This window comes from Abramis brama, assembly GCF_963993115.1.
Source record: "Abramis brama genome assembly, chromosome: 6".
Classification (NCBI taxonomy): domain Eukaryota; kingdom Metazoa; phylum Chordata; class Actinopteri; order Cypriniformes; family Leuciscidae; genus Abramis; species Abramis brama.
Genome location: NC_139968.1, coordinates 33540784 through 33554290, shown reverse-complemented (window position 1 = coordinate 33554290; position 13507 = coordinate 33540784). Strand labels below are relative to the sequence as shown.

The 13507-nt window shown below is 41.6% G+C and overlaps 3 protein-coding genes across 3 annotated transcripts in view; 2 read left to right on the top strand and 1 right to left on the bottom strand.

Moving 5' to 3' along the window:
* The window catches only part of LOC311084748 (SLAM family member 9-like), a 134574-nt gene that overhangs the window by 46231 nt on the left and 74836 nt on the right, over positions 1-13507 (top strand). The gene's annotated exons all lie outside the window — the stretch shown is intronic.
* The window catches only part of LOC311084743 (uncharacterized protein), a 109388-nt gene that overhangs the window by 44818 nt on the left and 51063 nt on the right, over positions 1-13507 (bottom strand). The gene's annotated exons all lie outside the window — the stretch shown is intronic.
* LOC311085099 (uncharacterized protein) lies at positions 2429-3615 on the top strand. Its single transcript, XM_084117510.1, has 5 exons — positions 2429-2557; positions 2656-2764; positions 2990-3095; positions 3209-3264; positions 3377-3615. The coding sequence occupies exons 1-5, from the start codon at positions 2472-2474 to the stop codon at positions 3467-3469; spliced, it is 450 nt and encodes a 149-aa protein (XP_083973636.1). The 5' UTR covers positions 2429-2471; the 3' UTR covers positions 3470-3615.

Below are 13507 nucleotides of genomic sequence, written 5' to 3'. Positions count from 1 at the left end.
TGCATAAAAAAGTGAAAGATAGGATGGTCAATTTACCCCCAGATGGCTCAATTTACCTACTGACTGGGATCAACTTACCCCTAGCCTGGGGTAAGTTGAGTCACATGAACACTTTTTTTTCTGAGGTCATATTTTCAAGGCTCTTTGTCATAGGTGCATTTTTTAATTTTCAGTTTATAGGCAACATCCCAAATTAACAGTGGATGTCTTCACTGCACTTCTGTCTCAATTTCCCTTGCCTTGAGGTCCACATAAGTAAAAACTGGCTCATCTTACCCCACTCTCCCCTATGGCTTGGGTCGCCGCTGGTCGTCAACCGGACGAAAACAGTGGATTATTGCACGTATAATAAATAACTCCTGAAGTGTAACAAACCCACATAGACAAGCTTCGTAGCTCACAGAATCTGACAAGTGTGTGTGTGTGTGTGTGTCACCACTGATGCTTGGTTCACGGTGCGAACGATTGTTTTCTCCGCGTTTACTTTGTAGATCTGCAGATCTTGCACTCATCCATTTGTGAACTGCAAGTGAGCCTCCAGTGACAGGTTCTACTTTTCTAAAAGTGTCTACTTTTAAACAAACAATTCAAAACGAAAGAAAACAGACAGCTCTCTGCTTATGTAAGTAAATCCGTATGCAATTTGCATTTCTCTCTGGCGCGTTCACTTAACTTACAGCGAAGATCGCCAATCAGCATCGTCAACCTCATCTTTGCAGCCGACTGTGACAAAAAAACCCATTTGTTTATTAAACAATTAAAATGTGTGTGTGAATGTTGTTGCCGAGGGCACAGGAAATTGTAAATCCGGTGTTGTACCGAAATCCGACTCCCCGGACAAATCGCACTCCCCTTCGCGTGCACGCGCAAGCGAGTTTAAATGCACTTCCTTTGACATATATCCGTCTATCGATCGATTTTTCACACAGCAAGCACCTAGACCATGCATGGAAGCTTTGTCTACACTTAAATAAATTAACAGAAAGTGAACTAGTGTGGATAAAAGATGCAAAAAAAACAAACAAACAAAAAAACATGGCAGATCGATTCAAACTATAAACTTCGACGAAGGAATAACGCTACCAGCTATCACAACAAAACTGTTAATTTCACTTAATTTAACCGAACTTATCGTTTGTGTTAAACACGCTGTGGTTCATAGGAAAATATTCTCCCCATTGCACATGAATGTCATTAAAAATAATAATATTTAACCTTTTTTTTAACTTCATTAAGATGGGTTTTCCAGGGGGAGTGGGATTTTCACAGCATTAAAATACGGACTGGTGAAATCACACTCCCCTCTCCAGCACAGGTGTATAAGGTCATAGACTCACCACACTACTGCCCCTGTCACATCTTGGTTTAGAGATTGTGTGGTGACAAAAGCATTTGATTGTAACAATTTTGTTAATATATATTCATTACCTAGAGATATTATTATACAAAATGCAAAAAGTAGGCTAGTCAAAACACATAACACCTAACATTATGTGCTAATTATGTGCTTATTTACAACATTATGTGTTTATTTCTTTAATCAACGAAAGGTCAATCTTCACCTTTATAACAGAAGATACAATACAATACAACTATTATACCTTCTTACGTGCAACGTTACCATGTGCTGTCCGTGGCGATGGTGCTGAATTGGTTGATATCGATGACTCGAGAATCAATTATTCTCTCGTGCAGGGGCTGTTTCACTGCATTATGTGAGAAAGCAGTGTTCTTTATGAAAGAAGCACTTCAGAAATAGTTGAAATTGCATTTATTAGGACTCAATAGCAGTAAACATGAACTGAACTGGGGAAAAAATGCAAATTAAATGACCACAAAGCAAAACGGTAGTATGTTGTTATGATGTTTGTGTTCTGATATGCTTATTATGTAAATAAATGTAAGATGCTTAATAAATACTTTAGGCTGATTTTGTTGTCGTATGACATTTTGTTATTGAACCAGAAACTGCATGTTTTGTACACTTAGGTAAAGAGACCAGAACTATAATTTGACATGGTACACCTAAATGAGTCCAACTGCCCATTATGACAAAAGATGATGTGATACATATACTTCATCTAAGGTGTATTACAATAATTTTTGCCAGTCTGATTCACTTTAAGCTTAATGTAAAAACTGTTGGCAACTCTCCAAAATAGAAATACCTTTGATTAATGTGATGTTACATTAAATTATTCCAGCTGGATCCCCAGGACTATAAATACATCCTTGGGATCATTAATGACTGCAACCATTGGACTCTGACGGTACTATTATTTTCTCATGACCTCATTTGTCTTTTTATGCAGTTATGTTCCTAAAACATTTATGTTGTTTTGCAATAAAAAAATAAAAAAAAACGTTGTTTACACATTGTTTATGTTTATATACTGTATGTGTTGTGGTTAGGCTGTTCCATGTCTTTGTTTTTGTGAGATCTAATATCCTAAAAATTTCACATTAAGGTCATGATCCCCCAAGAGAGGAGGGCTTTATACCTGAATCCCTTGGGGGAGAGCAAAACCAACATAAAGAGATGTCGGGATGTGACAAGGTAATCCAGCCTTCATAGCAACTTACATGAAACTTGAAAGCGTAAAAACTTGCAGAGCACTGTTCCACTTTTACAGTTTTCTTTTCCATTTCATACAGATCATTCATGAGACAAAGGGGTCTTCATCACAGATCAAGGTGGATGTGTGACACACTACCACACCCACTGCAAAAAGACAGCAGTTCCTGTGGGGCCTTTGTCTTAAAAGTAACTAAACGATCAAAGTGCATTTAATACAGGATCAGTGTTTATATAATGTTGAACACACACACACACACTCTCTCTCTCTCTCTCTATATCTCTCTCTCACACACCTATCTCCAGCTTTGATTAAAAAAAATAATTTGAAAAGATTACAACTTAATATAGTGATTATAAAATGTAACACTGTATAACTATTTGCCTCAGAACTACATTGTCTGTTATTTTTAGTTTGCAGAATGCATCTTGAAGGAGGAGACTATAGACTTTTCCTCCTCTGCAGAAGCCGTAAAATTGATCAGGTGGGAAATTGCCACTTGTCTCCTAAAAAACACGGGTAAGAATTTTGGATTTGCAATGAGTCTATATTAACTGTAAGCATGTTTTCAAATTAAATGTGGTGTTTAATATCACACTCAACCTTATTTTCTATTCTGGAATCATTGTTAGAAGACCTGATGGACCTGTGTTTCATCTGTGGGGAGAGGGAAAATGGAACTTACTGGGTAAGTTTACCACATTTTTTGTGTGTAAAACAATTGATTTTTAAGATATTTGCATTGCAGTTATTGTTTTACTGTAAGAGTATTTACTAAATATGTATATTAATATGTTTAGATACGCTGTGATGTCTGCTCAAGGTGGTTTCACTGCAACTGTGCAAACAAAACAGTGAAAGTCAAGAGCTTCATCTGCCGGGCCTGCACTTAGAAATCAAAACTGTAAATAGACTGTAAATACTTCATTTTAGTTAAGTGTTTAGTGTAATTTTGTTATTGTTATTCAGTGCATAGAATGTAAATAGAGATTAATTTGTTTTTGTTCAACTGTAATTTGTTTTTGTTCAAATTCTTAAATGTATAGGTAACCCAAAAATGAAAATTGTCATAATTTAATGAAGTTTTTTGGGGGAAAACCCATCTTAATGAAGTTACAATCAAATGCTTTTGTCACCACACAATCACTAAACCAAGATGTGACATGGGGCAGTAGTGTGGTGAGTCTATGACCTTATACACCTGTGCTGGAGAGGGGAGTGTGATTTCACCAGTCCGTATTTTAATGCTGTGAAAATCCGACTCCCCCTGGAAAACCCATCTTAATGAAGTTAAAAAAAAGGTTAAATATTATTATTTTTAATGACATTCATGTGCAATGGGGAGAATATTTTCCTATGAACCACAGCGTGTTTAACACAAACGATAAGTTCGGTTAAATTAAGTGAAATTAACAGTTTTGTTTTGATAGCTGGTAGCGTTATTCCTTCGTCGAAGTTTATATAGTTTGAATCGATCTGCCATGTTTTTTTGTTTGTTTGTTTTTTTGCATCTTTTATCCACACTAGTTCACTTTCTGTTAATTTATTTAAGTGTAGACAAAGCTTCCATGCATGGTCTAGGTGCTTGCTGTGTGAAAAATCGATCGATAGACGGATATGTGGCAAAGGAAGTGCATTTAAACTCGCTTGCGCGTGCACGCGAAGGGGAGTGCGATTTGTCCGGGGAGTCGGATTTCGGTACAACACCGGCTCTGGATCGGAGGTGTAAGCGCTCACTCCACAGACCAGGTAGGAAAATATCAGGGAAACTGAGGCTTGGTATTAGCCTACTCCAGACTTTATTCATAGGGATCGATTCGCCTATAATCTAATTTGTTTTTTAAGTAGCGTTGTTTGGCTTCATTATTAAGTTTGTAAGTATACGGTATAGCCAACTTTTTTTGTCACGGCCCATAACTTTTTCTCTTTCTTTCTCGGTGCCGGTGGAGACCGGTCGGCTACGCTATTACTTTATTCCGAACGCTTCTGCGTTGCCTCTAAAATGGCCGCCGTTACCCACAATGCATCATTCCATAACGTCTACGCCCGAGCTCTATAGAGAGAGGAGAGTTTCAGCTGACCCGCTTCTCTTCATCATGTGCTAATTCTCTCCAGTGTAGTGATGTTACATTTGACACTTAAGCTTTAAAGCGCGTATCGAGTACGCAGCGCAATTTCTCATGAAGCTCCGTGCCGGTGTGGTGAACAATCGGGTCCGGCTGAAGAGATGGGTCCGGGCTTAGGACCCAATTAGTATGCCAGTAGTATGCCTGATCTAAATCTGTTCTCGCGATACGGTAAGGCAGTATCAGTACAGTAATATCAGGTAAAGCTCATAGCACGATCATCGGATAACGTTAGCTGTATGCTATGCTACTATCTAAGCTAACTAAAAAACACACTAACAACGAGAAATGTTTAATTTCACAATCTATAGCTTCGGTTAAATACTAGTATATGAAACGTATAATGTAAAATACATTAAATACATTGATGACTCGTTATAACGTAGTACAAACGTCTTATATAATAAAGTGATTTTGTATAATTTATAACCAGGCACTAAAGCGATTACCCATAAAACGTGCTTTGAACCAATCGGATTGCTTGGGTCCTCAGCCCGGACCCATCTCTTCAGCCGGACTCGATTGTTCATCACACCGGAGCGTGTATCGTTTTCAGAGAAACACGTGATCAACGAAAAACGAAGCCTCGCTTTCTTTCCAGTCACGTGAATGATTTTGCGTGTCGGAGTGTTTGAACCCAGACCACTACTCTACTAGCCTGGATGCCAGCCGAACTTAGCCCCGCCCACAAAATTTTTAGGTCGGGAAGTTCGGTCTGGACTCGATCCGTTGAGGAGCTATTATGCCCGAACAAAAATTGTTCGGACCAATCAAATTGTCAGGGGCGGGCTTTATACGATGATGGACAGATGAGCAACGGTAACGTAATCATCCTCGTCATCAACGAGCGCTTGGGTTGAATTCAAATGACTGCCGCTGGAGAATTGAGATTTCACGAGTTCACGCTTACAAATAAGTCAGATAGAATAAATGCATATTTGGCGTGCTGTCTGAGAGGGCTCGGGCTCGGTATTCGGCCCGAACCCAAAGTACTCCCCCCGTATTCCAGGATGTGGAAGAACAAGCCGAGAGTGAGTGGAGGGATGCTGAAAACTGTCAAGGAATGTTAGGTGAGTTGACAGAGTGAATAATATGCTTTCTCTCATGCTGATAGTGTAGACATTGTGTTTGATGACAAGTTGATTGGATTGATTATGTGAACGTGCTCCTGCCGAACTTTGTTTATAAAACATCATGTGTAAATTCCGCCATCGCGTCTGTTACAGAAGATATCGACAGCGCATTAATTTTAAAAGAGGAAAAGAGAACCGCGATCAAGGCATTTGTTGATCGGAAACATGAATGAAAACTTACTCCGTTGCTCTGATTGGTTATAGGTCTATCCAATTGAGTGCAGAGGCATTTTCTTTCCTGGTTCGGTTGAAACCATAGACTGTTGTTGTGAACTTAGAATCGAACGACCAGGAGACTTGGTTGTTTCTTCAGCAGGATTCTTTATTGAGAACACGAGCCGTCGGCAGCTGCAGTCACCAAGCCTGACGTGAATGTTCTCTTACAGTTTATATACATTTAGGGGCAGGAACCGAAAAAGACAGGTTTAAGAACCGGTTCTAGACTGAGAGCATTGCCCACCCTAATCCACTCAGCATATCTATTCAAACACTGAGACCCGAGTACAGGACTGGCTGGACTTTCTTGCTAAAACACAAACTCCAAGAGTTTCAGTAAAACAGGACTGACCAGAGTCGTTTGCTAGAAAACTCTGATAATCATAATTTATACCTAACCTTAACCTGCTAAATTCAATGTAAACCTAAATTAAACATTTTAATCAATCTGGATTCCCACACTGTAAAAAAATATGGACGTAGTGTCCGTGACGTCACCCGTAGGTTTCTGAAGAGCATTTTTGAAGCCTAAAGTAGGCGGAGCCGGCCGTCGGCATATTGGCCTTGCGTCACTCCCGGATAACAGAAAATAGGCAAACAGGCGGGGCGTGACGGGCTTTGGTGGAGCTGAGGAACCTGGCCATAGATATGAGCCTGGCTATCTGAAATCACCTAGCTCGACGTGATCGAGTTAGCTGATGATGTAAAGCCAATTAAAAGTTCCTATTTTTGCCCTTCGAAATATTATAATAGTTAAAAGGCATGGCTACAAGTGAGACTGTGTATTGTGATTCTGTACTATTCTGCTAGTTGAAAATGTATTATGCAGTAACTTAATATTACTTCGAGAGTGTGTGTGTGACAGTGATTTATGTGCACATGTCAGTCACTCTTTCTTATGGTCCGTCAGCGCGGCATCGCTCGTCAAGTTCGTAGAGAGCTTATTCAGTCCATTTTAAATTCTGATTTTGGCCGCCTCTCAAATGGGTTAAACCATAGATATATTGCCTTTGAAGTGCAAGTAAATGCGCTAGAAAATCCGCGCTCATTCATGTGCATTTATAGCATGGACGGAGAAAGCGCCGACGCCTGCATGATTTCATCTGACGGTACATAAGCGTATTATAATCTATCTGTTCCGTGAGAGCAGAACGAACAAGCCTTTATTGACGTTTTTAAATTTGAAAACTCCAAAAAGCAACGAAATTGTCAGACATCCATTAGTGCATGTTCACAGAGGAAAACAACTGAAATACAGCGCTGGTTGTTCTCTCGAACGATACTCGACGACAACGACGGAATCCAAAGACGTGGGCTTTGTACCCAAGTAATGGGTGTATTAAATTGTATGAAATAATCCCGAAAAAAAGCACAAACACTGCAGAGAAGGCAAGTTCAGCAGCTAACACTTGCTGAGGTGAAGTGACGGCTAATAGTAACAGCAGACAAACGGCTAGCATTGACAGCGGCAATCCATCTGTCACTCAAGTGGCCACACCCTTAAATTTAAATATTAATCAACTAAACGGATGAGTTATAAAAAAATTCACCCCCCTCACAGTTGTTATGAAGGGCAAAATTAGCTGTATAGACCAAAGCCACATAGAGATCCAGGCTGTAAACATGTTTTTTTCTGCTGTAAAGTTGGTAATTTTAACATGGGGGAGATACAGATTTGACTCACTTCTGCAGCCAGCCCAAGCGGCCAGTTAATGAATTGCAGTTTAACTCACTTCCGTGTTGGTTTCAAGAGAGAGACGGGGAGGTTGCCGCTTGGTTGAAACACGCCCAATAATCAAAGCTCAGTGGACCAGTATCAGACTCACATTCTGACTAGAATCTGAGTATGACAACGTCCCCATACAGAAATGTATGTAAATTACATATATAATGTTAGTGCCCATGTATGTCTGCTGCATATATGAGAATATATGCAAAATTCATATATGTAAAACACATATACATATATGAAACATATATTTCAAAATATATCAAAAATGGCCGTTTTCATGTAAGTGCCATATATTTTCCCGTATATGCACATAAATGTGAAATATATGTAAGACGCATATATGTATACATGCATATATGACGCATATATGTATACATGCATATATGTCGCATATATGTATACATGCATATATGTCGCATATATGTATACATGCATATATGTCGCATATATGTATACATGCATATATGTACTTATTTCTAAAGTACATACTTTCACATATATTAGGGATACAAATCTTATATCTGAATGCCTTGAAATTAAATGCCTATAGTTGGAGATTTTGTCTATTGTGTGAATACCAAATATAGTATTTTAATACAATAATGCAGTGTTTTCTTTGTCATTTTTGACAAATACATCCACAAAGTACCATAACCATATGCCACAGCTTTAAAAATGCATCAGTATCACATGCATGTACACTGTAAAACTTTTCACTGTAAATTTACAGTTAAATACTGGCAGCTGGGTTGCCATCCACATACTGTATTTTAACAACACTACTACAGTAAACAGCATTTACAGTACTCCACTGTAATTACCAAATACAGTATATACCACATTTTACATTATTAAACTTGTCGACAGCAATAAATTGTATTTTTACAGGGAATACTGCTTTTATTATTACATAATTAAAATATTATATTTTAAGGTTTCATAAGAGTAGTCACACTAGGAAAAAGAAAAACATTTTCTGGGTTTTAAAACATTTATTTAGTTAAAATGCCATCTGTGAACATGTTGGCTGAATTACTTTTTAAACATAAAATGCAATTTTAACACTTAACAACAAACAGGTAACAGTTAGCACTTAATTAAAGGAATAGTTCACCCAAAATTTTAAATTAGCTCATGATTTACTCACCCTCAAGTCATCCTAGGTGTATATGACATTATTCTTTCAGACGAATACAATCAGAGTTCTATTAAAAAATGTCCTGGCTCTTCCAAGCTTTATAACGACAGTGAAATGCTGTTTCTTTTTTGAAGTCCATAAAAGTGCAAACGAAATCCCATTCAAAGTCTGCAAGGTTTCGCAGAAGTGAGGACACCTGTAGGCTTACAGTGGTGTTCTTGTTTTGCACAACTTGACCAGTTTTCTTTGAAGTTACTTGTCCTTTCTTTGTTTTTGATCCACATTCAGGATTGATGTCAAGAAAAAACAACAATTAAATATTATTAACTGAGTGTATATATTTTGACAAAGAGAGACAGCACAAAAGCTGTCTAAAACTGAACAACATGAAAAAAAAAAAAAAAATGCAATGTTGGATGTTGTGAAAAAAAAAAAAATGCAATGTTGGATGTTGTGATCAATAACTGATATTTTTTCTGCCCTGGTAAAATACATCAACTCAATGTGTCTGTTTACATGCACACTGTCAACTAACTAAATTTTTGGAAGTGGGGTTGCCAGATTTAAAGTTTTATTCTACAACTTTTGTCTACTCATCACCCAGCTCATTAACAATATCATTGTTGCAAGTTGGTGAATAAGGACGCTACACATACAGTGGGTTAAGATCCGTGTCTTTATATCTTGCAGAACTCACATGTACACACAGCACCAAACTGCTGACTTCCTGTTACATGTTAACATACCCAAGTTTTCCACAAGGTGGAGCTGCTGCCTAAGCAGTACAACAGGGTACCCTGTAACATCTCCCTTCCTGTAGTAAGATATCCAAACATTAAATGGCATTGCCCACAAACCTGAACTTCATTAAACTCTACCTGTTAACTCTGCAAAGAACATCACAACTTATTAACAGGCTATTACCATGAACAGAACAAAACCTAATATACCTAACACAGCTGCTGGAACACAAATACCGATATGACAGATATTAGCAGTGTTCTTGTTTTCCAGTGTTCACTTTCCTTGTTCAGTTTGCCCCACTTACAGGTTCAATCTATCCCGAGGCTTAATTAGCCTGCCACTCCGGGAGTATGCCTGGCCCTGCTCCGCTCGGTGTGGCGTGCAACTGGGTTGTGATGAATGGGTTGCCCCCCCATGACTGGTGCCTGCCTCTTCACTGCTGTCCTCGCTCGCAGAGCCCTCCTCTGTGGCATGTGCGTCCCCGGGATGCTCAGGGGAATGTTCTAGATGCCCTGATGGCAACGAGGGGACTCTCTCCGCGGGTCTAAGATCGACCCTGTTGCGACGGTATGTTGTCCCCTCCACATTAACAACATAGGACCTGGGGCCCGCCTGCTGCAGGCACACCCCTTTTCTCCACCGGCCAGTCCTGTCCCCAGGGAGTGGTTTCATCCTGATGGGCTGGCCGATGTTCAGCTCAGGTAAATCTTTGGCTGATCTGTCATAGCTTAGTTTCGCCATCTGGCGTTTCACACACAGTTTGTCCGGTATCTCATTGATGACCCGCGGCATCAGGAGCTGGTCCGCCACAGGGAGGTGCGTCCTCAGTCTCCGTGACATCAGCCGCTGTGCAGGACTGCAGTGCAGTCCTTCGGTGGGTGTGTTTCTCCAATGGAGAATAGCTTTCCATGGGTCCTCGCCAGCAAACGCGGCTCTTCTGCACAGGTTTTTTACAATCTTTACTGCCGACTCTGCTTTGCCATTGGCTTTTGGGTGTCTTGGCGATGAGGTAACATGCTCAAAGGACCACTCCTTTGCAAATTTCCTGAAAGCTCCACATGCAAACTGACATCCACAGTCAGAAATGACCCGGTCTGGTATGCCATGGTGTGCAAATTGAGCCTTGCACCTCAGGACCGTAGTTTCAGCTGAGAGGTCAGGAAGCAGATCGACCTCCCAGAAGTCAGAGTAATGGTCCACCACGAGCAGGAAATCCTTTCCTGCATGGTTGAAGAGGTCCATGCTCACTATCTGCCAGGGACGTGTGGGTAGTGGGTGTGACATCATGGTCTCCTTCTGTTGTTCATGTGCGTACTCACTGCACACAGAGCATTGCTGCACAAAGTCTTTGATTTCCCCCTGCATGTTGGGCCAGAATAGAGTGTCACGAGCTTGCCTGTAGCAAGCCTCTCCCCCTATGTGGCTGTAGTGGATCCGTCTCAGCATTTCCGGTCGCAAAGTTTTAGGAATGATAACACGCTGGCTTCTGAAGAGTATGCCGTCTTGCACACTGATTTCGTCTCTGATGGCCCAGTACCCTCTAATCACTATGGGTGTCTCCTCTCTGCAGTCTGGCCATCCTTCAAGCACGACAGTCTTGAGCATCTGAAGGCACTCATCCTTCTCTGTGTGTTGTCGGATTTGTGTGAGGCGTTGGCTGGAGACGTTCAAATAGTCTGTCTGCTGAATTGCTGCGGTGTCGTGCTGTTCCTGCTGCAGGCTGCAGACCATTTCCCGCCTGTACTGTGTGTCTGTGCTCTGTGGTGGGGTAGCAGCCCTGCTGAGTGTGTCACTGATGTACATTTCCGGGCCTGGCTTGTACACCACTTTGAGGCAGTAGTTCTGAAGCGTAAGGAGCATGCTCTGGAGACGCTTTGGTGCACTAAGGAGGGGCTTAATGAAAATGGACACCAACGGGCGGTGATCTGTCTCTGCTGTAACATCACCTCTCCCATACAGGTAGTAGTGAAATCGCTGACAGGCAAACACAATGCTCAGGCATTCTTTTTCTATTTGAGCATAATTTTGCTCTGTTTGGGACAATGCACGGGATGCAAATGCAACTGGCTGCCCTTCCTGCAGCAAGCAGCAGCCCAGGCCTGCAGAGAGTCAATAGGGCCGTTGAAGACATCATGGTACGTGCTGATTAACCTCTCTTTAGTCAGCATGCTCAACTTGATGTGCTCTACACTATTCAGCTCCTCTGGAATAGTGAAGCGTATCAGACCGAGATCCTCGCATGTGGAACCCGAAAGCAGCGGCCTCTGGTCAGATTTCACAATTTCAAAGTCGAGTTTGTGTCTCTTGCCTCTAATGACGCACTGAGTACTGAACAGGCCCATTGAGTTCATCCAAGCACTGTTGTAAAGTTTCAATCTGGTGAGACTAGGCTGAAGAGCCGTCTTGGGTGATAGTCTCATTTTGTCTTTAATGCTCATCACATTGCAGGTTGCTCCAGAGTCGAGCTGGCATCTCTGGGGCCCATTCTGCAGTGGGAGGTTGACAAACCACTTCTTACCCTGTGTGTTCACTGCTCCTATGCTCATTGCTGTGTAGATCTGGCCCAGATTGCCACCATCATCATCTTGGTCCTCTTCAGAGGGGGCGTCCATAGTGTGCAACTGGCGTGTGTTTTGGCCTCTTTTCATGCACACTTTAGCGAAGTGATTGGGGGTGCCGCACAAGCGGCATTTTTCCCAAAAGCGGGGCACTGGTCCCGCCCACGTCTGTGTTGAGTGCCACAGTACCTGCACTCGCCTGTCCCTCTCATGCTCTGTGCAGGTTTGATGGTCTGCTCAAATGGCCTGCTGGTAGGCCGCCGTCGCTGTCCCTCTGCCACATTAAGGCTTTCCCCAGGCCTAGAGGTGTCCAGCGCCATAGTTTTCAACTTACTGTCCATAATCTCTGCAGCGCGGCAAATCTCAACCGCCATTGCCAATGTGAGGTCTTTTCCTCTAAGCAGGCGGCGTCTCGCGCCCTCATCAGTTATTCCAAGAACAAGCCTGTCTCTTATAAGCTGGTCTCTTAAGGTTCCATATTCACATGTTGCCGCTTTTTCTCTCAGTCTCGTAACAAATGCATCAATAGTCTCACCCTCCTCTTGTCTAAGATTTCCAAAAACATACCTCTCAAAGATGACATTTTTAGTGGGTGTAAAGTAGTCTTCAAGTGCTTCCAGTATGGCTTTTACATCTTTCTGCTGGTCTTGTGTGAGACCCAGGTTGTGCTTGTATAAGTGTCGGCACTCACTGCCCATTAGCCGTCTCAGTGTTGCCGCTTGCACGTTCGCATCTTTCTCACATAGTCCGGTCGCCAGCAAGTAATCGTCAAACTCTGCTCGAAAACTTGCCCAATTGCTGCTCAGGTCACCAGACATCTTCATCGGCTCCGGTGGCGGAATGGACGACGCCATATTACAGTCACAATGTTAACTGGTTTGCCGCAAACTTAACTTTCCAGTAAACAAACAAAACGTGTCGAGTTAGCGATGGGCTACATAAGCTCACTTTTGGGTCCTAATCTATCTGACACCATGTTGCAAGTTGGTGAATAAGGACGCTACACATACAGTGGGTTAAGATCCGTGTCTTTATATCTTGCAGAACTCACATGTACACACAGCACCAAACTGCTGACTTCCTGTTACATGTTAACATACCCAAGTTTTCCACAAGGTGGAGCTGCTGCCTAAGCAGTACAACAGGGTACCCTGTAACAATCATCCCCTCATCCGGTGCCATCAGAGTATCAGTGGAAAGGCAGTCTTTAGACTCTCCGTTTATATAGAGCACACACTGCCAGAATCCAGCCCAAACCTTTGTGACAGAAATAATTTAACTTAA